General features: G+C 46.0%; 1 protein-coding gene across 1 annotated transcript in view; it reads right to left on the reverse strand.

The window, feature by feature from the left end:
- Positions 1-12,332: 12,332 nt before the first annotated feature.
- wdr27 (WD repeat domain 27) overlaps positions 12,333-24,353 on the reverse strand; it is a gene marked incomplete at both ends in the record, with an annotated part of 44,014 nt that continues 31,993 nt past the window's right edge. The window contains one exon of the mRNA XM_084458890.1: positions 12,333-12,401. Coding sequence (XP_084315016.1) covers positions 12,333-12,401 — 69 coding nt within the window. The remainder of the gene's footprint in view (positions 12,402-24,353) is intronic.

Genomic DNA, 24,353 nt, shown 5'->3' on the forward strand with positions numbered 1-24,353 from the left:
GTGCAGGTGATTTTCTTTACAGCATCAAAACATTGTAACACTAACATCTCAAATATGTTTCGAACCGATATAGTCTATTGGTGATAAATAATCTGACACGGAACTATCATACAACATTCTGACAAATCTACTCTTCTTAAACTTGCAAGGATGCTGTAATAAAACGAGTCGTCCGTTGTCATACAATTTACCTGATATAGTGCAATCCCTTATGGGTCAATTCAGAAAAATATCCAAGGACGTGAAACAGTGAAAAATGTATTCTTCATACAAATATCAAGTGCTATCGAGATGGATCTCCTGTAACCCAATGCGTAAAGTCCACTACATCCAGGCGCGGAGGCACTTGAGCGATAGTGGTTTAGCAACAAACCTCCTCCCAGTTATATACCGCTCAGGAGGATCCTGTCAATCAACTTGCAGTATGATGATTTTGGATCCCTCCGTTAGTTGAGGCCGAATTACATAATTCCGTTCTGATAGGGTAACTCTCTCCTATACCTGTACGCAGGGCTGGTACCGGCAAACCAGAACCCTCCCTCACCGCTCTGACCCAATCCCACCGCTCTATCAAACCCAGTGCGTTACCGAAGTCAGAACGGAATCTGGTTTCAAGGAGGAGTTTACTGATGGAGAGAAATGGAGAGGGCTTTAGTTTGAGTCTGGGGGAATTATTGCCTTATACCTGCATACTTGTGCATTCGTTCTTACACGTGAATGCACACGGTTGCCCATTATATAGCATGTGCCCATACTTTTGCATCAACTTGCCACTGAATAAAAACAACAAACACAATATGTGCACCTCAAACGAAAGGCAGATACATTTATGGTCAGTTATAGGGTCATTGATTTGAATTGGCAAAAATAAATAACTATGAAGTTCCGTTGCATGTTGAGAGTTGCGATACCCAGTAACTGGTATAGTCTACCACGTGCAGTCGTAACTCTGGAACCCATGTCTTTCCCCCAGGCCTCTGCTGCTCTTTCTGCTGTCAGAAATTAATGGCCGGTCGATCTCTTCCACTGATAGTCTCACATTCTTTGGGATTTGGTTCAGTCAGTGGTGTAGGGGATGGGAATGTATGTAACATTTATCTATTCTAGAGTCCCTATGCTACATCTTCTTTTTTTTTCTTAAACCTTTATTTTACCAGGGAAGTCCTATTGAGACAGAGGTCTCTTTTACAAATCTGTGTTGGCTACATCAGACTGTCTTAGTGTTTTGAGTAATTTGGAATACAAATAATTATAATACAAGACAGCTGTGGACAGGGTTAAACATAGACAACTGAAGACAGGTCCATACTGTAGACATGCTGTAGGGTTAATACATAGACAGCTGTAGGCAGGTAGATACATACTGTATACGATTGATTGATTGATTGATTGATTGATTGATTGATTGATTGATTGATTGATTGATTGATTATTTTTTTGGTTGATTGGTTGATTGGTTGATTGGTTGATTGGTTGATTGATTTCCTTGTCACACACCAATTGGTGCCCAGCCCATATGGGCTTATGAGACACGACTGTACAAGCAAAACAAAAATACATTTTAGTTTCAAAATACAAAATATAACAATTAAATGGTTCATTAAATGCATGAATAGTAGACATGTAATGGTATGAAAATTTCACATCACGATTATAGTAATCAAGAGCCACACGAGCCTATGCTGAATGCCCTGGAGTCAGAGACGTGTTTGCCCAGTTTCACATGCTGCTTCCTGTCAGACAGGAAGTCTGTGATCCACCTGCAGGTGTGGTCAGGCATGCGCAGGTGGTAGAGCAGGCCCTCCAGAGTGGGCGGGAGGATGGTGAAAGCAGAGCTGAAGTCCACAAACAGGATCCTAGCGTAGGGGCCTGCGGACTCCAGGTGCCTAGAGAATGTAGTGAAATATCAGCATGACTCCACATGTTTCTTTTAGTAGACCACAGTATGGAGACATGCACTCCCCTCCTGAGCTAACAGCATGCAGCCTGGGTCTAGCACTGGACTGCAGCAGAGTCTGGGCTAACACTGGGTCTGGAGCAGAGTCTGGGCTAACACTGGGGCTGGAGCAGAGTCTGGGCTAACACTGGGGCTGGAGCAGAGTCTGGGCTAACACTGGACTGCAGCAGAGTCTGGGCTAACACTGGGGCTAGAGCAGAGTCTGGGCTAACACTGGGGCTGGAACAGAGTCTGGTCTAACACTGGGGCTAGAGCAGAGTCTGGGCTAACACTGGGGCTAGAGCAGAGTCTGGGCTAACACTGGGGCTGGAGCAGAGTCTGGGCTAACACTGGGGCTAGAGCAGAGTCTGGGCTAACACTGGGGCTGGAGCAGAGTCTGGTCTAACCCTGGGGCTAGAGCAGAGTCTGGGCTAACACTGGGGCTAGAGCAGAGTTTGGGCTAACACTGGGGCTAGAGCAGAGTTTGGGCTAACACTGGGGCTAGAGCAGAGTCTGGGCTAACACTGGGGCTGGAGCAGAGTCTGGTCTAACCCTGGTGCTGGAGCTAGAGTTCTAATAGATTTATTGATATATTTATTTCAGTTCTGATAGTTCAGTTTACTGATAAACAATCTGGTTTCCAGTATCTTCAGAATGTTGACCTCATCATCAGGCTGTATGTATTGAGAACAGAGACTGGGTTAGTGTGATCCAGAGACGAGCTCCAGCAGGAACCAGCAGGAGAGGGTTTCACGCTGCTGGGCACTGATAGGGGCACATCTGGAGAACTTGCGGGGATGGAGACAGTCCAGGACCTGGCATTCGCCATCAAACCAAACGAGATTAAAGTCAAATTGTTGTCTGTTTAGTCCAGATTTACTGCAAATTGCACATTTCCGTCGACAAAGCCAACTATTGAGTCATGTCAATAAAATAGATTTGGCGAGAGTGGCTGGCATTGCTCTGTAAGTGCTATGTTGTCTCAGCTGGAGAGGCAGTGACAACAAACAAGAAATGTTTGATCATAATTTCCCTGTTAATCTATATTCATTGTATTTGTCTTAATGTTTACTCCTTTGAGCTGGGGCTCCTCTATGAACCTCTGATTTATGTGAGTGTTTACCCGGACTTTACCTCCGGTCAGAATCCACACGCTTCTGTAAAAGTCAGCAGGACTTTCCTGGTGGTGAGGGCCTCCTGGAGCAGACTGAGCTTTTGTTTCTAGCTGAGCACCCAGAGAGTAGGCGTTACTGCTTCCCTGTTGCTGGCGATGGGAGTGTTATTTAGAGGGACGTTAAGTTGCGACAGGCTTCAGTTGCTGGACAGGACTCTTTATTAAATTGGGGAACCCTCCATCAATTGTCAACCTTGGTTTTCTGAGAAGTCTCCAGGGGAGCCCGAACTTTGGCCAGTCCATAAAGTGGTCCGGAACATGCCATTAAAGCACGGTGATGGGGAGTAGCCAGCGCTCACTAGGGTACTAGGTACCTTTCATCTCAAACCATGATGTCACCAGCAGTTTATGTTTGTTTTTAATTAAAGGAGTAGTAAAGGGAAAATGCATGTTTAGCCCTGTTTTAAGGTTACTTATGATCATATACAATGGTTCAGATCAAAACGTTGACAAAGATAGCATTTTTGAGAAAGTTGATAATTGCTCTACCACCGTTTTGGTCATACAATGGGTGTGGACATGCATTTTCCCTTTACTACTCCTTTAAGTCAGGAGAGAAGTGGGATGTTGTAATGATGCCTCACACAGTCTTAGATCAATGTTTGACTGATCCACCCAACCAAGCCCAGAGAGTGGGATTATTTGATATACAGCAGGATATTTTTTGATAAACAACATATTATTTTAGGCGGAATATACATTTTTATTATGCATATTTGTCAAGACTTAGACAAAGGCGATAGCCAAAATGTTAAATTAAAAGCCAATTAAAAACACTTTTTTGCATCTAGACACAAGAGTGTGCGGTTTCTCTCTTCATCACAGTATACCCCCGTTACCAGCAAGAAGAAAGATAGCCTACAGTGTGTGTTTTCTGTCCTTGGCAATCTTTAATACAGTACATTACATTAGATTAGATTAGACTTTATTGTCCCACAAGGCGAAATTTGATTTCACAGGACTGCAAGACATGGCACAATACATTTAACAACAAACAGCATTTTACATAGACTGCAGGACATGGCACAATACATTTAACAACAAGCAACATTTTACATAGACTGCAGGACATGGCACAATACATTTAACAACAAGCAACATTTTACATAGACACCATAGGTGGACATTACATAGACATTGACAGTACAGTACAGTAAGACACCACCGCCCATGGACTGACACTACCAAGTTACAACCATCACCATGAACATGAACAGACCTCCTTCAGCGTGGTCTGCTGTTCAGGGCAGCGATGGCTGTAGGGATCAGGCTCTTCCCAAAGCGGGCCCTCCTACACTTGAATGTCCTGTATTTGCGTCCAGAGGGTAGTGGGGTGAGGAGGTGGTTGAGTGGGTGAGTGAGGTCCTGTTCTGTTGTGGATGCTATGCGGGTGATGGCTATGTTGTTCAGTTCTTTACATTCATGAATGTGTTATCACGAAGGAGGAGCAGGGACTTAGGAACTATTTTGTCACAAGGGGGGCACAAAAATAAATAAATAGCCTACATTAATTAAATAAAACATTCATGAGAATGTTTGCATTGGGCACTGCGACCACTGTTGTCATGATTTCCAAAAATATAAGCCAATAAGACAGGTTCTTAATGTATAACCTGCCCCGTCACTCTGGAAGACAATAGGAAGAGGCAAATTCTCTAATCTTAACAAATCACGCACTCTGAGTCAGGATACTGTCACAAGCCACCTGAACATTATGGAGTAGAAACTCTTGCAATTCACGCAACGTCGCAACTTACCATTGGCCTGACGTCAGTTTTCCCAATGAGGAAGGGAGAGACAGGATGGAAGGAGAGACAGGAGGAAGAGAGAGACAGAAGGAAGTGATAGAAAGGAGGGAGGGAGAGGCAGGAGGAAGGGAGAGAGGAGGGATGGAGAGGCAGGAGGAAGAGAGAGACAAGGAAGTGAGAGAAAGGAGGGAGGGAGAGACAGGAGGAAGGGAGTGAAGACAGGAGAAACAGAGATATGAGGGAGGGAGAGATGTGAGGGATAGACTGAGAGACACGAGAGGGAGGGAAAGAGAAATTAATATACTAGATTTGAGTTAAACTTTTCCTAAAAGCTGACATTTGCTGACCATGCTTTCCAGAACGTTCCACACTGCTCAGGGGCCCAAGCTGGGAGCCTTGTTTGACCCAAGTGCACAGGGCTGCCATGGTAACGCAGGTTAGCTGGTTCCCTGTTGGGGGGGTGGGGGGGGGGTCAGACGTAACTGATAGTAACTGAGCACTGAGATCTTAAGAATGATCTGTTTCTTCTTCCTATTACACGTTTCGTGAAATTAATGTGTGTTTTCTCCACAATGCAAAAGCCTGTTATTGTGGGTGTTCCTACAACATCGTGTGGGCTGTGACTTGGCTGTGGGACTAGAAGGACTCTCCACAGCACAGTAACATGCATATTACTGAATTGAGTGTAATAGGCTGTGTTATATAATAGCAATCACTTTGTCCCTTCTTCTCCCCTTTCTCTCATTTCGGCAATTTAATTTTCATAATCAAAATGGTGATGACTAACAGATTCCCATTCTCCTTCCCATTCTCCCCTCAGCACTGATGGAGGGAACAGCAGAGACAGACATCACTGGTTCAGCCAGTAATACACCAACATAGAACTGTTTCAGTCTTTGTTTCAGCAAAGCAGTTTTGTTCCATGTGCATTTCCACTATTATCTGAAAGAGAGAGAGAGAGAGAGAGAGAGAGAGAGAGAGAGAGAGAAACAAGGAGAGAATGTGTGTGTGTGTGTGTGGGGGGGTTTGAGTGAGCAACAGAGTGAGATAGATAGTGATCAATGCAGAGAGAGAGAGAGAGAGAGAGAGAGAGGGAGGGAGGGGGGGAGACATACATGTATGGAGAGAAAACGGGAGTAAGAGATAGAAAAAGGGTACAGAATGTATGTGTGTGAGAGAGAGGTAATGTGACAGAGAGAAAATCCCGAACTCTATTCTGTCCAGCGTAGCTGTGCTGAGAGGAGGAGGAGCTCTGGCCTTGGGTCCCTGGGCACAGAAGGTGCTGCGCTGCTTTTCAACAGCCTTCTACTTCCACTGCTGTCTAGAGCAATCCTGTCTGTGTACAGCCTTCCTGTCTGTCTACAGCTTTCCTGTCTGTGTACAGCCTTCCTGTCTGTCTACAGCCTTCATGTCTGTGTACAGCCTTCCTGTCTGTGTATAGCCTTCCTGTCTGTCTACAGTCTTCATGTCTGTCCGCAGTCGTCTGTCTACAGTCTTCATGACTGTCTAGTCGTCCTGTCTGTCTACAGTCTTCATGTCTGTCTACAGTTACCCTGTCTGTCTATAGTCTTCATGTCTGTCTACAGTCTTCATGTCTGTCTACAGTTGCCCTGTCTGTCTACAGTCTTCCTGTCTTGTCTACAGTTACCCTGTCTGTCTACTGTCTTCATGTCTGTCTACAGTCGTCCTGTCTGTCTACTGTCTTCATGTCTGTCTAGTTACCCTGTCTGTCTACTGTCTTCATGTCTGTCTAGTTACCCTGTCTGTCTACAGTCTTCATGTCTTGTCTACAGTAGTCATGTCTATCTACAGCCTTCATGTCTTCATGTCTGGCTGCTACAGCCTTCATGTTTACAGTCTTCCTGTCTGTCTACAGTCTTCCTGTCTGTCTACAGCCTTCATGTTTACAGTCTTCCTGTATTCAGCGTCACTGTGTTGGCTTGTGAGCCTGTCTTCCTCATCTCCCTCAGAGAACCGAGGTTACACATTTCAATATTGAACAAAACTAAAAAACTAAACTACAAGGTGAGAAAAAGGAGATATCCTGGATCTTCAAAATGATTCCAGAAGATCAAAACTGTGATAATCTTCAGTCTTCAGCTACTGGGAAGATTCTGGAACCAGGCTCCTCTCACTAACAGCACAGAATATCAAAGTCATGCAAGTTTTCACTGTGGCTCCCACTCTCCAACAATAACCCTAACCCTAACCCTCCGACATTCATTGTCATTCATTGAACATTTATGTAGTTAGTTTGGTCATTTGTGCATCCACCAGAGCCCACTACCTGGGGGCGCTCGCCACAGTTAATTTTTCCCATAGCCAAGTATATTTTGCTTTGTACATAAAAAACTATGCTTGGTGTCTCAGTAAAAGTATTCTACTCAGGTGGCCATCTACTTTCTAAATCCACAGAGTTCAGAGTTTGAGGTGTTAAGTAGTTTTTTGGGTGTTTGTTCTTAATGTTAAGATTATCATAGGTTAGTATCAAGGTTACAGTAGGTGCATTGCGAGTACAATTATCATTAGTTATAGTCGTTATAGCCTACTGTATTTCACAACATCAGACTCTTACTGTATTTTGCTAGTTCGGTAGATCCGAGTATGGCTAGGTCATCTTATGTGTCCCAACTGTGACAATGTTAGGATGCTAGCTAAGTTCTCGACTTTCACGATCGTAGTAGAGACATGTGCTGTGAGGCTCGCATTTGAGACGAAAAGAGCTCTTGTGAACAGCACGGGCGAACATTAACTTGACGTGCCAGATGGTTTTGTCCCCACAAACTCTGGAAATGTCTAAAAAGCATCTGGGAAGGTTTCTTTGGAAGCCATTTTGGAAAAGGACAGGCACTTTCAAAACTACTTGGCAGGTGATTGGATGAACCATGTATCACCGTTTATCATGGCTAACTTCAACCGGCCAGATCAGTAAACTACATAATATTGCTTCTCACTGTCTTCACACCTACAGTAAACCATTCCCGTAGCTACCTCATAGGACACGATGAGCCTGAGTCACACAAACAGATGTATGTTGAACTTGGCCAGACTGATCTGCGTGAGAAACGGAATGTGAGCTCGCGAGATCAGGATGGTCTCACAGGACTAGGCTAACATAGTCCAGCACTGCGAAATTCAAACAGCTGTGTTTTAAGTCCATTGTCATTAGCTGGGCATGCTCTGTGTACAACACAATGTGGATGTTAACGAGCATCTCGCAGAACGTGGTGAATGAAACCCAACGGACAGTAGTGACATATGTAGGCTATCATACTACTGTACACTGAATCCCTTCATTTAGCTGCAGTCAGACATTTCACGAAATGCAGGAACACCATAACTTCATCTGCTTCGCATTGCCACGATGAAAGCAAAAAATAAATAAACACAAAAAAAATTTGCAGGGCTATTGAGGACAGTAATTTGTGCAGTTTTCTTGTCTTTCTTGATTTCCAGAATTGAAACAAAGTGCTCAGGGGCCCTTTTAGAGCTTTAGAGCTCTGAGTTTAGAGCTCCGAGAGTTAAATAATATGCAGATAAAATTAAAAACACTTAAAACATGTAATATATTCATATTCATGAAGAAAATATCACATGTCCACTCTTTCATTACCACAAATGAACATGCATCATGGGTGGGGGACAACGTGTTTACTGTCTTGTTTGAGACATGTTGAACTTTGGTGCTCGTGGCAGGAATGATCTCTTGAGGGGGTGAGAATCCAAAATATCCCAAAATAGAATTTCCTGTCGATTATTGGGTCCAAGTTTGAGTTCTGGCACACAGCATGTGAGTTGACGGACTGGCTGAGATTAGCTGCGTGTGAAGAGAGATTTGGAGTAGAGGTAGACCGACTTTCTTCTTCCTCATTCCTCAAACACCTATTGCTTTTCATTGGCTCTACTGATAATACATAGTCACATACTGTACACTTCTTTCTATCTGCTAGCAGGAAAGGTGTTTACCAAGTGAAGGGGCAGTAGACGGACTCTTACGGGCTCCAACACATGTTAGTTGGTATCAGTGAAGCCTGCTCCCCAGCCCCAACCACACGGTCACAAGATTTTATCTGTTCTGTCTCAGTTTGGTCTGTTTCTTATATGACAAATATGAAGGAGCTTTCATCTTTAACATTTTTAGCTATAACATCGTAAAAAACAACAATTTACCGCATCAAAGTCAAACCTCAGGGTTTTTTAGAAAACTATGAAACCCTGCTCAATCCCATAAAACAGATGAATAATAACATAACATTAAAACTGTTTAAGGGAGATGTTCAAATAAATACTCCAAATGCAGAATACTTGGGCTAAAATGTATCGAGTGTGAATGTGAAGTGTCCTCTCCCGGTGCAGACGTATAGTATGTAGATGACATGTTGGAGGCTGTAGCTCTCCCCACGGTCATGTGATCAAACCTCTAGATCTCCATTCTATCTGTCAATTGGAGCCCAGCCACCGGTGTGTACCTCTGCACATCATCAAAGACATTATTGGAATGTAAGATGACAATGTTTCAAAAATGATTCTCCACACCTGCTCTCCCTCTCTCTCTCTCTCTCTTTCTATCTCGGCTTTAAATGACAACCCCACCCAGGACCCCACCCAGGAAGTAGTTGCTCCTTTGTGGCAACTAATGGGGATACAAATAAATTCATAAAATAATAAACCCAGAGTGTGAGGAAGCCATGGCACCTCTCAGTAGATCACTCACAGCGTAAGCCTAACCCACAGCCTGTTGCCCCTCAGGACCCCCACGGGGCAGCTTGCTGTAGATTAAGTGCTGTGTGAGAGGAATGGTCAGTACACGTGCAGATAGACAGAATCCCCTCTGTGCCTCTATGTTCCTTAGAAGTTGATAAAAACAAAACAGCATACATCATTTACACAGCTCTCAAGGGAATCACTCATGCACACATGATACTGATGGCATAGTGGTGTACTGTGCAGTGTATGTTAGCGAGTGGGTTGTGGGGGCAAGAAAGGCAGGGCAGCAGGGTTGGTGGAGAGGTTTGGAGGCAGGGCAGCAGGGTTGGTGGAGAGGTTTGGAGGTAGGGCAGCAGGGTTGGTGGAGAGGTTTGGAGGCAGGGCAGCAGAGGTCTGGAGGCAGGGCAGCAGGGTTGGTGAAGAGGCTTGGAGGTAGGGCAGCAGGGTTGGTGGAGAGGTTTGGAGGTAGAGCAGCAGGGTTGGTGGAGAGGTTTGGAGGCAGAGCAGCAGGGTTGGTGGAGAGGTTTGGAGGTAGGGCAGCAGGGTTGGTGGAGAGGTTTGGAGGCAGGGCAGCAGGGTTGGTGGAGAGGTTTGGAGGCAGAGCAGCAGGGTTGGTAGAGAGGTTTGGAGGCAGGGCAGCAGGGTTGGTGGAGAGGTTTGGAGGTAGAGCAGCAGGGTTGGTGGAGAGGTTTGGAGGCAGGGCAGCAGGGTTGGTGGAGAGGTTTGGAGGCAGAGCAGCAGGGTTGGTAGAGAGGTTTGGAGGTAGGGCAGCAGGGTTGGTGGAGAGGTTTGGAGGCAGGGCAGCAGGGTTGGTGGAGAGGTTTGGAGGCAGAGCAGCAGGGTTGGTAGAGAGGTTTGGAGGCAGGGCAGCAGGGTTGGTGGAGAGGCTTGGAGGCAGAGCAGCAGGGTTGGTAGAGAGGTTTGGACGCAGAGCAGCAGGGTTGGTGGAGAGGTTGGGAGGCAGAGCACCAGGGTTGGTGGAGAGGCCAGCCCTGCCTGTGGGGAGGTGGGGGGGAGGTGCTGGTTAGCCAACCCTGGGCCCTGAATGTGAGAGCAGCAGTCTGTTCTCCTCATTCCTATGTGATGAGATCAGAGAGGCGCGAGCCGCCAAGTGACCTCAGTGCAGCACAGCCAAAACACATCCTTCTAACCATAAATATTACACATAGCAACCCCTCTCTCTGCTACTCTATGTGATCTTTACTGTGCATTTGTGTAGCTCTGCGCCGACTGCCCTTGATGGAAACATTTGTTTGGGAGTTGAGTATGAATTCATTCAAGGGGATAACATTGACTGGATTCCTCAGTTGGCTCTGTATGAAAGCAGGCTCGTTCAGCCCAGAGCACCTTCAGCTAGCATCAGGTAAGTCTTGTGTTAAATTCATTTTCATAATCAATCATCTCATTATCAAACTCCCCCATTTATAATACAGGATGTCTCTATGACGTGACCTAAACGGAGCGTTCTTTCCCAGGACGCCGAGACCGAAGGGTATAAATTACTCCTTAGACTGCTGATGCGATCTGTTCCAGAACCTCTCAGCTCTCAGGAACACTTAAGCTCACAGTGACGACACAAGGACAACCCTGCCAGCACATTCTCATTAACATGATGCAAAAACGCACACACGCACACTCTCAAACACACACACACACACACACTGGATATGATCTTTATTGATTACTGTTCAACCCTCTTTTGCACAACCTCTCATGAATTTCTGTGTTTTTTAGGCAGTGGGTGTGGCTACAGCTGTGTTTGAGCTATCTGACACTCACCGCTGGAGCTGGTTATGAACAAAGATGAGACAATCAATATGGTAGTCTCAATGAAACCACACAGTCACAACACACAGTTGGACCCAAGTCAGACAGCAGGAGAGGGGTGGGTGTGACGCTCTATGAGGACACAGAGAGAACACAGAAACAAAACCATCTGTCTCTTTAAGGGAGCCTCTGCGTTCTGAAGCCTGTAAATCAAGAATACATCACCGTTCCACCACCTACACCGATACGAGTCCTCCACACAACTGGCTGAACCAAACAGCCCACCTCACCGGACGTTCCTTTCACCTGGACACCTTGGTTCCTCGTCTATGCAACACTATAATAATGTCTTGAGTTTGTTGGTAGCAAATTAGAAAGGGGTCCACAAATGAGTCCTCTGTCTTGCTCTCCAGATACACTCACAACTCTGCTGCTGTCATTTCTAGCAGACTGTGTCCTAGACTGTACACGATCTGCCGCTTTACATTACTGTAAGTCAACGTAGTGACCCGTTTTAGCCGTACTAAATAATTTGCTTTAAGTACATAAGAATGAGAATACAGCCAGCAGTCAGCCAACAGTGTGAGCCAATGAAGTGTGGGTTTCATTGAGATATGAGTTCTCTACTCTAGGGGAATATATTTACATGTTTTCCATTAAGTTTGGGAAAGATAAAAATAAACAAACATAAACAAATGTCAGAGAATTGAAAATACACCCCGTATTTTCAATTCTCTGACATTTTGTTTATTTTTATCTTTCCTAAACTAAATGAAAAACATGTCAATATATATCTAAACTAAGGTTAGTTGATGTTAGATGTTTACACCCGTGCTCGGAGATCCATCTGCCTGGGTGTGTGTGTTTGTGTGTTCTTGTGTAACCATGTACAGTATGTGTTTGTTGGCGTGCCGGCAAGTGATGCAGTGGTTATGCTGCCCTGGCAGTCTCTGCGCTGTAAGTAGCCAGTGGAACAGGAGGCCCCTCAGCAGCGATGCAGTCAGGAGAGAGGGGCCCCTTCACTGGGCCGGAACACACTCAGCGTCCCATCCAGGGTCCCCGTCAGCAACTGGGAGAGAGAGAGAGAGAGGGGGGTGGGGGGGGGCATCATATTACTCATTGTAAACCTGTACTCAATCATGTGGATGATTTTACCCATCTGTAGAATGACCATTTACTATGAGTTTCCTGCTGCATCTGCACAGGGGAACAGCACACCAATGAACCCTAATGAACTAGAGATGCACCAATCCACTTTTTTTCAGTTCCGATCCGATTCCAGAATTTGGATTTCTGCCAATACCGATCTGATACCGATCTGATACCGATAGCAGCGGTATTTTTTCTTGAATAATTATTATCATTAACTTAATTCATTATTATCATTAACACTTTATACACTTTGCACACACCATATTCTTACTATATTGTACTGCATTGAACGGTTTTTATTATTACTTCACATACATTTTTTTTTTTTAAATCCATTAATTTATTATTAATTCACACACGATTGCATGCAGCACTGACGCAGACCAAACTCACGCACATGAGCACACACAGGGAGCTGTTATGACCAAAGGTTCAGGGTGAGGGGTCAGGGCTCTGACCCTGCTGGGAGGCCAGCTCTCTTCTTCTCTCCTGGTTCTCTCCCTCTCTCTGTTCTCTCTCTCTTATCTCTTTCCTTCTGTGAGACAATCTGATCTGAAGATTTTTTAATCCAGGTGTTGATATGTTATCCGAATACTATCCCTCTCTCCCTGGTTATCTGGGTCTGGTATCCCTCCCTCCCTCCCTGGCTTTCTGGGTCTGGTATCTCTTACTTCCTCCCTGGCTATTTGGGTCTAGTATCTCTTCCTCCCCCCTTGGCTATCTGGGACTTGTATCCCTCTCTCCCTCCTTATTTGGGTCTGGTATCCATCCCACGCTGGTTATCTGGGTCTGCTATCCCTCCCTCCCTCCCTGGCTATCTGGCTCTGGTATCCCTCCCTCGCTGTCTATCCAGATCTGGTATCCCTCCCTTCCGGGCTGTCTGAGTCTGGTATCCCTCCCTTCCGGGCTGTCTGAGTCTGGTATCCCTCCCTTCCGGGCTGTCTGAGTCTGGTATTCCTCCATCTCTCCCTGTCTGTCTGAGTCTGGTATTCCTCCATCTCTCCCTGTCTGTCTGAGTCTGGTATCTCTCCATCTATCCCTACAGTAGCTATCTGGCTCTGGTATCCCTCCGTCTCTCCCTGACTAGTGGCTATCTGAATCTGATATCTCTCTCTCCCTCCCTCCTTGGCTATCTGGAACTGGTATCCCTCTCTCCCTCCCTACCTACCTGTATCTGGATCTGGTAAGTGAATCCTGAGGCTCACACAGCACATAGTTCCCAGAGCTCTCCAACGGTAAATCAGAATTACAAATCGTACTGGGCGTCACTTGGGGTTACATAATCTGAGTTATTGTGGGTCTTACTGGCTCCAAGCTATGGACGAACGAAGCACAAATCAATAGTTCAAAGCAAAAAGAGAAGACATGATTAAGTTTGCAATGTGGCTAACATTTTCAGTGCTGGGTTGACTGGGGTGGTGTCCAGGTTGACAGGAATGGAAAGGGCTGAAAGAGAGGAGAGGAGAGGAGGAGCAGAGGAGGAGGACAGGAGGAGGGAAGGAAGGGATGATCCATGTGGGAGTTGGAGAGACAACGTATGGTGCCTCCTGACTACCCCTCATCTCTCTATCTCTCTGTGAGACACCTGTTTCCTGCGGAATAGAACCATCCCAAGCCCTTTCCGTTATTAGCCTCATCATACAAAATATGAAAAAATATTACACTGCATTGCATCATTCTAAGTATGCAGCTGCAGTTAAATTCATGCATGTTCATCTGGAGAACAGTCAAACCCTTAAATAGGCCCCAAATTACAGGTTCTACATTCTTGGTATTCAGGAAGAGGAGAATTACCATATCAGCACAATTAACCAACAGCCAGCTGTGGGCCTGCCTGAATCTCCCCTCTTGTGAGAGGAACACAGTTACAGTCAGACCAAGCCATAGATATAGAACCATTGGCAACGGAATAATAAAATAAATCTGTTAATCCCCTTGGGGACATTCACCTCTGCAGTCCATGCTGGGCTGCCGCATTGCCACACCCTGGAATCAATTTGGGGTTCAATGTCTTGCTCAAGAGGGCTGGGTATTGGCAAGGACCTCACGATGCGATACGTATCACGATACATGGGTCACGATAAGATACGTATCACGATACATGGGTCACGATAAGATACGTATCACGATACATTGCGATACGATGCAATACATTTAAGCAATAAACCACTCAAGGCCGTGTGTTCTCCGCTTCGCGTGCCTAACAACGCCCCCTAGCTGTTATAAAATCACTATAACACATGGCCTTGAGCGGTTTATTGCTTTTATACAACGGTTACTACAGCTATTAGTGTAAAATAAACACACAGCAATATAAAATATGAACATTTATTCAAAACGAAGCCTCATTCCCTCAATTCCGCCAAGCAAAATAGTTCCTCTAACAAAAGGGTTGCCAAGCAACAGAGGCGTTGGCGTCAAGCAGTTAGGCAGGCTACATTGTTGTGATTATATAATTGTTTACAGGCTAGAATACAGGCATTACAGGCTAGAATACGGGCATTACAGGCTAGAATACAAGCAACAGGCTACAGTAGGCAGGCTACAGGCTAATGCAGGCTTTATACTGTACATCGTTGTGATTATAATTATTTACATTCATCTGAACGTCGCCTATAATGGTACAATTGGCGAAGTAATGCTCAGTCATAGTAGCACCCCTCTTCGCTGGTTCAGGTGTGGTGTCCAAGGTGCGTTTTCGCACAGAGCCTGAAAGTATCTCGCTCCAGCTTCTTCTATCATTAAAATGTGGGCTCCAGTAAGACTGCAGGGACGATTCACATTCATGTCCCGTAACTCACATAATTTCCCTTGCCTCTAAACCAGCATTGGCTTTTGCACAACGGTGCTTCACATGTATTGGATCAAATGGGAGGCACATTAATAATGAAAATGGAATGATATGCGGTGCCAGGTGTGTGTTACAAAGTATTTTAACATGACTTCCAGGCTTTTCAGCAAAGTGCTGTGTAATGTTAAGCGCCTTTCTGACAGGTGACCAATCAGAATGAGGGGAATTGGTACACGTGCACCGTCCCTATTAACCAGTGAGTGACCCCAAAAGACTTCAAGATGGATAAAGTAGCCTACCGGTTGAGCCACTTGTGACTGCCGTTTCACACTACACAAGTTATATGACATGAGTCACAAACGATACAAGGTGATATGCCCCGTACTGCTGTTGGCCGCGAATGATACTGTATCATGTAGGCTACCCACAAACGGCGCCTTGGCTGGTAAGGTACACCCTCCTCCTCCCCCTCGAACACGAAAACCAATGCGAGTACTAATTTATTTGCCGTAATTTTAGCTGATGGCCATTAATTTATAACAGGCAAGGCCCTATATAATATGACTAATGTAGTTGAAGTTAAGGATGACTTTGATAACGGTTGAGTCAACGTTGGCTAGAAAGTTGGCTATGATTCTCGTTGGTAAGGTTACACAACATTCGTGCAGATAACAGTGGACGCAGAAGGCAGCGCCTTTTCTAAATAAAAAAAAAGAAGTCTAGTGTGAACATGGCCTTAATGGGTTTATTCTGAAGGCTTGACGGAAGTCCCGTGCCTAGTTATGGTTGCTAACGTAAGATCGGACAGTGGCCGTTCTAGGAAGGGGCGTAGCGAAGGGTCAATTGAAGACTTGTTTTCTGGTAGCGGCCGGACTCAGAGGTCTGTACAACACTCTGGTGTGACATTCTAGAAGGGCCAGCGGAACCCAACACTGTTTGCTGTCTGACCTGTCAAAGGAGAGACTAGCGCTTTGACAGCTCTCTGGAGCCCAAAGAACAGCAAAAAAAAAGTTAAGGAAAGCTTTAAATCCAGGGATAGAGATGAGCGAAAGGCTGGTTAAAAGACAGATGGCCAACAATGAGATGATTCAGGATAATTCAGGGCCAATGGGACATCTGCAGGTCTGCTTCTCTCTGTCTGCACACAGCGTGGAGCTAATGTTCCATACAGACAGAGGAGGAGGCACTGAAGGTGACTTGGGAGATTAATTCCCTGTTCATCTGCGGTCGCAGGGATGACGGTCAAGAGCCTCCTCCTTCAGACAGCTGCTGGTGTCAGTGGGCGGTCACACTCCTGCCACAACTTCAACACATCCATCGCAAATGTACTTGGGGGTGGGGATCTCTTGTAGGCTCCCTCTCCGAGGTTCAGGAGATGGTCTGACAAGAGGATGTGCCAGACCAGAGTCAAGTCCATGTGGCGTTGTGTTATTGGTGCTTTAGAAAAGGATACGTATCAGCTTTCCATTCAGGGAGGCAATGCAAGCCAGAAGGTAGTCGCCCACAGCACTAAGCCTTGTCAGTCTTCACACTTCAAATTGAAATTGTGTTTTCAGTTGAAAGTCAGCCAGAGACACCTGGTTTAAGCTCATTCAAAGCAACATCCCAAGTTTCATTGGGTGCTTGGAACTTGTAAATGTGCAGACCCATGAATCACACTTGCCATCTGGGACTGTCAGAGACACTGATATCTTGCGTTCATTGCTTGACACGAAGCTGAAGTGGCTTATAACCACACTCTCGTAACGAGTCAGCCATCATAACCATACTCTCGTAATGACTTAGCATCATAACTGCACTCTTGTGATGAGGTACTGTCTCTTCCTTGGAGGACAAGGATGACGTCTTGGTCAGCAGACCGCAGAGGATGGTCAACGGTAGCATGTGGGTTGGCTCCCAGAAGTGAGACATTCCCAAGCGCATTGTGTTGCCTCTGTGTATGAAATGAGCTATACAAATAAAGTTAGATTTGATCCAAGCTCTGATTCATTGGGTCAGAATGAAAACATTGTGGACATATACGTAAACAGATACATAAACAACAATCTCTCAACATGAACTGTTTCATCTATGTCGACAACATGACACATTTCTTATGGTAAGCAGCACTAAAGCTTAATCGTCACTTGGAAAACGCTCATGGGTCCATCTAGCTCTATGGTTCCTGAAGGTGGTCCATAGGAGTGAATGTCCACCCTGTGACTGCCTCATCAGCAGAGCTGAGAGATAGGTAAGAGTTGGGGACATTTTAATGGTGTGTTCGTTTATAACTGGGAGGTGGCAAATTGCGACTTGCTACTAGGAATGATTAAATAAAACGCCGCATGAACTCGCACTTCCTCGTCGCAAATTCGGATATGTTTCTCAGCCCCCAGTTGCCGGCTGATGTCAATATCATATCATCATCATATCATTCGCTATAGCTCGAATGCACACAGATCGGAGGTAGGTATTTTGCCACTTGCGACTTGCCACGTCCGACCACAAACGAACGCACCATAAGTCTCTGGGGAAGATGGAACCTGGGGTGGACAAATTTGCGACATCCTGAGGCAGACAATCTGGGGAAGACAGAGCCAGGCCTGGGGGAGTAATGACTTCATGCTTGGCACGGGTAGTGAGGATGTTTCAGAAGTGTGGTCTGAAGCATAGCAGGGGACTGTCAACACTTCAGGATGATACAGTGCTTGTAGGGGTAACCCAAACACAGCCCTGGCCCCATAGACCCCTCGATCTCGTCTGACCCACTAACCTGTTCTACTGAACTAAGACTGGATGTGCAGCTGGCTATTTCTCTTTCCTCCTCTACATAAGTCTAAAACAGCAGCCGTCTGATTTAATAGTCCTGGGAGGCTGAAAGACACGCGGAGTACGTGATGACTGTCTGCTCTAAACTCGGTCCCCAGGTCACTGTTGAAGCCCTCGTGATACACTGCAAAGTGGCTCCCCTTCGTCTGGAACAGCACAAAGGAAACATCCTCTTGTATCCCAACATCACACGCCACGGATGCACCTTCCCTGTTCAAAGTGCTTTGACAGCGATTCACAAGGGGACTTTTATGGAAGCCGATTTAGATCCTACACAGGGGAGCTAGTAAAAGTTTACAGAGGTATGCCATATGAAAACCCACAGGATTTTACAAGATGGCAGGGAGGACGATAGTAAAGCCTGGAGGCTGGGGGCTCTCGTCTCTCGTTACTTGCTTGAAATGCAGGGCGGCTGAGGGAATATACCTTGGAAGCAGACGGATCACTTAGCAAGGCATCAAAGTGTCTCTAAGGGGGAGTTAGTTGCTGGACTGAGAACTTTCTATTCTTGTGGCCTGGGGACAGACTACAGATTTTCTAATCCAGTTGCCCCAATAATCTAATGAATGTTCAGACTGTTGATACTCAGATTATGTACCTGCATCTGGATGTGGGACTAGAGTAAACCTAGCTGTAGCAGCCCTTTGGGTCATTAAGGGCCAGGGTCACTATTAGGGTCAAGGGTTAGGGTGGGTTAAGGTCACTGGGGGTTCAACTCACAGGCTTTCAACAGGCCTGTTCCTCAGTCCAGCCTAATCCTGTAATCTTCCCTTATTTACACTTGTGCTTGTTGATTGCACACTAGACAGAGAGCCAGAAGGAAATGTAGACTCTCTGGCCAAACATAAGTTCAACAGCACACTAATGTAATCAGTAGCAGCCTCTTCCAGACTGGCCAAGCCTTCATCACTGCCGAGCACTTTGGGGATAACATCAACACAAGGGCCTGAGAGAGAAAGAACAGCTTGAGACCAAGACATTGTTCTCCAGCTAAAGGAATCCAAGACTAATTAAAGCATCTACGTAGCTTTGACCAGAGAGACACTAAACTTAACTTTGTGCAGGGTTGCTTGTGACCTTGGTGTGGGGATTGCTGGGGCCCGCTCTGGGACGAACCCTAACCCTGTGGCACGCTAGAGTGCTAATGGGACTGGTGGGAGGCTAGAGGAGAAAGAAGAGAGAGAAAGAGTGAGAGAGGAAGGAGAGGAAGCAGCTGTTCTTTCTGACTAGATCTCAGCTCTCCAGGGTTTGGAAAAATAACAGCTCCTCCAGGACAAGATGCCTTTCACAGCTGACTACCGATGGGGGCAGCCTCCTATAGAGGGCTGGGCGGATAGCCTACAGTATATAGGGCAAGTATCCTTCACTGTTGTTCTGTTTACCTGCTATCCAGTACAGTCCCGGTTTCCAGTCTACACGTCTTGCACTCTCTGAGGCCACCTTCTGGGCTGAGATGTTTTGTTCTCTTGCATTTCCGGAACAAAAAGTGCAAATGAGGAGCCGATTGTTGGTTTTGGCCTTCTTTGGTCGCAAATGACTTTTTGTGGGGGGGGGGCTTTGACTCACAACGATTTTTTGGCGTTTTGTTACTCATGAGGCAGGGTTATTCAGTCAGGCCTGGACCGTCGTTTAAAACAGCCTACAGGATGATCAGAGATGTGAAAGAGTGGTACTATACACAGAATACCGCATGATGGGACTCTGATACTGCAAGTCAGGCTCCTCTGAGCTGGCAGGCTTAGTACTTATATTATTGATATGACCGTCTCCCTCTGAGAGGTGAACTGTAGAGAGCTGTTAGATGAGGGAGCATGTGGGTGTGAGTTACTGATGAAGAGCAGCGCTCTCCCTCCAGGTGGGAGAGAAGAAGAGAGACCAGTCCTCCAAGGGAAGACTACACGTGACAGGGCCAAGCTGGATGATAATTACATCCAGAGAGCTACAACCTGTCAGCCAATCACCGAGTTGCAGTCTGACTCCTAATGGCGCTGACAGCCAATCGCAGCGCTGCAAGCTGACAGCTAATCACAGAGCTGCTGTCCAAGTCCTATTACAGCTGACAGCCAATCACTATGACTATTTTTCATCCTGTCTATCTCTTATCTAGCACCACTGGCTGTTATGATTGAGCATTTTAGTAAATCATGCATCCCTATCTCTTTGCAATCTATATAATCCAATCACCATTTAGTCAAGATAATCAATTGTGTTTCTTTCATGGGAAGCATGTCTGCTTTTTGCACATCAATAACACAGCACATTGCTTTCATAGTTTTCACAGTCTGTTCAGCAGTCAAGATGAACAAGCGTGCTTTTTTTAATCTCAGTCATCTCCAACATCCAACACAAGATCCAACTATTAGGTCTGCCAGAAGACAGCTCCAGAAGAAGCAGATGAGTCTTGTAGAAAACAGAACACACACAGTACAACCAGAGAGCACGTTCTGTACACATCTTAAGGTCATAGAAAGGAAAGTATGGTGGCCATTAGACCCAAAATAGAAGCACAGCTAGCTAGAAAAACAGGACTTCCAAAATGCTTCTACAAGCAAACAGTGGGCTGACGGTGCATTGTAAGATAAGTTTTAACTTCCTAGGCATCGGCTACCAGCGCTGCAGATGCAGGTGTCCCCTGGCAGCCCCTGACTTGATACTTTAAATCACCCAGGGCCAAAGATTAATACCCTAAATGGAAAGCCAGCAAAGAGCCGCAAATTGGTTGTCTAAAGTGATTGATAAGGAACATTCCTCTGAAAGGAATGTTTTCCACCACATAACACTGATACAAGCTGCTTTTTTATTAGTAATGCATAGCAAGTCCCTGGAATGGTTTATAAAGTCCTAAATATCCTGAAGTTCTGGCTATTGTACAAGTATAAAAGATATAGGTCAGATAAGATAATAAACCTCTGAAACATGACCCGCAGCATGGTGGAGCGAGCAGCCCACAGCCCTGCTTGGGGTCAGGACCTCACATTTCAGCCTCTTAAACACCTCACCACAGCACACAGCTACAGGGAATTGTCCAAAAGGTCAATGAAGAGAGGAGCAGCCAGCAGCCAAGACACACAGTTACAACTGTTGGTGCAATTGTCTCCCTCCAGTTCAGGAAATAGCTCAAACTTTCTACATACTGTACAGCAACACGTGCACACGTAGTATAGCCAACGGAAAACTCTTTCTGGGAACACATAAAATCAAGGGCTTTGAATTTACGTGTTGACTTAGAGTCCAGCTTTCACAGCTAACCCTAATCCTTTCACAGATAACCCTAACCTTTTCACAGATAACCCAAAGTGTGGCCATACCAAAGGGTTTTCAGCAGAAACTTCGTAAATGTAGCAACATCAGAAATCTTCAATAGACTCCAAAACATCTGCAGTATCTATACCTGTAGTAAAATGATCAGTTCAAATTCAATCTTTTTTTTCCTTTGGAAATAAACGTGGAGAACCACAATGTTTGTCCTCTGTACTGTGTGAACCTCATAGTTTGACCACATATCCTCTCTCTCTCTGTGTCCAGGCAGATCCGGCTGTGCTGCCGAGGGCCTGAGTCACAGAGAGCACGCTCAGACTGATGAAGTGTGCCTTCAAACTCAGCAAGTCTCTGTAACCACGCCAGCCAGCGGCTACAGATCAGACTTTCCACTTTCAACCTCGGGAATCTCAATGTATCAGTGTAGAAGCTGAGAACTGAATGGAACAACTCAGTCTGCCATGAGGATTCAAAACACGTGTCCGACTCGGCTTCCCATCCAGAGCTGGAAGGGGGGAGGGCCTTACAGCCAGTGGAGGCTGCGATACCACAGGTTTTAGGGGGTTGTTCTCCAACAGACGCTAGTGCTCTCAGGAGACCTCAGGGGGCCTTTAACCAGACGACAGGCTGCTTCCTCCTGGAGAGCTCCTCGATGGGAAGGATCCCAGCTTCCAGGCCATTGCCAGCCATCCTCATTGGGAAGGAACTCAGCCTCCAGACCATAGTTGCTGCTTTGAACTCGGACTCCCACATAATGACAATTCAAGAAGATTCTTCTTCTTCTTTTTTGGGGGGGGTGTCCATTTTTAGCCTGCTTTTATGGTCTCTTTGCTTTAGTATTCCCCCATGTCAGAAGTAACATGCTGTTGGTCTGAGACTGTGACTCCTGGCAACAGAGGTAACTGATTGGACCGAGAGTCTTGACTCCTTGATACTATCTTGGCGAGCCAGAGACCGGACTGTGTTCCCACAGGAAGACCTCCTCATCTATTCAGGCCTGGCTCTGGCCTCGGTTCTCACAGTTCTAGTACTTCACCTCAACAGGACACCCACAGGAAGCTGCATGTGGTTATGGAGCCCATTGAAACGGATTTGTTTGTCAACAATGTAAAAAATCTGCTATCTGCTGACATGCCACTGCAGGCATAGGCATTCACACATGCACACACACATGTGCACACACACACACACACACACACACACACACACACACACACAGAGCCTGTGCTCAGAGTGTGATGGAGTGAGACAGCCTGGCGTTGTCAAGTTGACTTCTCCCTGCTTCAGCCAAGACACACACAGCCAAACCAGGTTTATTTCCATGATCATCAACAATCAGCACAGATCAGATTTTCTACCCCGAAGAGAATGTTTCCACATTCATCTCCACTATATTCCAGAACACAACCACTATGATGGAGGTGGTTTTCAAACTCTCCTATCAAGGTTTGATCAGTATGTTTTCTGTTACAATCCTTCATATTAAACATGAATTATGAGGACCCCCCCCACACACACACACACACACAAACACACACACACACACACACACAGGAACAGAGAGGGGGGTAGGACACAAGGACGTATAGAGAGAGGAGAGGATAGGACACAAGGCCATAGAAGGACACAGGGACATAGAGAGAGGAAAGGCTAGGACACAGGGACATAGAGAGGGGAAAGGCTAGGACACAGGGACATAGAGAGGGGAAAGGCTAGGACACAGGGACACAGAGAGAGGAAAGGCTAGGACACAGGGACATAGAGAGAGGACAGGATAGGACACAGGGACATAGAGAGAGGAAAGGCTAGGACACAGGGACATAGAGAGAGGAAAGGCTAGGACACAGGGACATAGAGAGAGGAAAGGCTAGGACACAGGGACATAGAGAGGGGAAAGGCTAGGACACAGGGACATAGAGAGAGGAAAGGCTAGGACACAGGGACATAGAGAGAGGAAAGGCTAGGACACAGGGACATAGAGAGGGGAAAGGCTAGGACACAGGGACATAGAGAGAGGAAAGGCTAGGACACAGGGACATAGAGAGGGGAAAGGCTAGGACACAGGGACATAGAGAGAGGACAGGCTATGACACAGGGACATAGAGAGGGGAGAGGATAGGAGAGGATAAGACACAGGGACAGAAAAAGAAGAGAGGACATAACACAGGGATATATAGAGAGAGGAGAGGCTATGACACAGACATAGGGAGGAGGCTAGGACACAAGGACGATGAATCTCTAACTTCATCTTTCACTTCTCCTCTTCCTTTGTGCTTCTTTTTTGTGCGTGGCTGTAAGCCAGCGCACCAATGATAGCAAATTTCCAGTTGTCACTCTCTCCTTCCCTCCCTCCCTGGCTTCCTCCATCGTGTTGTTGACCTGCAGTTCTATGTTGCTACCACAAGAGGCAGTGGCTCCCAGAACATCAAAACAAAAACACTATGACACTGCTTTAGCCACTGGCCGCTACCATTAACGTTATGGAAGCTGCTGCTGGTTGTTGTGAGCTCATGAGCTAACTGGCTATCCCGCTCTTATTGTGCTGGATTAGCATTGGAAGCATTGGAACTGATGTGTCCAGGCGACAAGACCTATCTTAATTCTTCAGACATTATTTCATGTCATTTCAATTCACAGCTATTTCAGTGGCATGACTAGTTTCCGTCCTACCAGTCCTGAACAGAAACAAGCCAGCCACGCACATAAGCCAGGTTGGACCTGGCCGGATTCTGATATTATTCTACGTCCGACACATTTAGTCCCAGCTGTCTCCAGAACGTTGCCTTGTGTTCTAAACAAAGTTGAAGCCTAACCATTCATCAGCCATGACGTTTATCTTCTTCATCCTCTTCCTCTACCTGTTCCCTAATGACTTTAACATCCATTTCTCTCCCTGGAGTTACATAACCAGCTCCCTCAATAACAGGCTTCTAAATCACCAGGAATAAATCCTACCATACAACGCATCAGAGCTCACCAGACCAAAACTAATATGTAGCCAACGGTTTGTCA

The sequence above is a fragment of the Borostomias antarcticus genome (assembly GCF_949987555.1).
Source record: "Borostomias antarcticus genome assembly, chromosome: 25".
In the NCBI taxonomy this organism is placed as follows: domain Eukaryota; kingdom Metazoa; phylum Chordata; class Actinopteri; order Stomiiformes; family Stomiidae; genus Borostomias; species Borostomias antarcticus.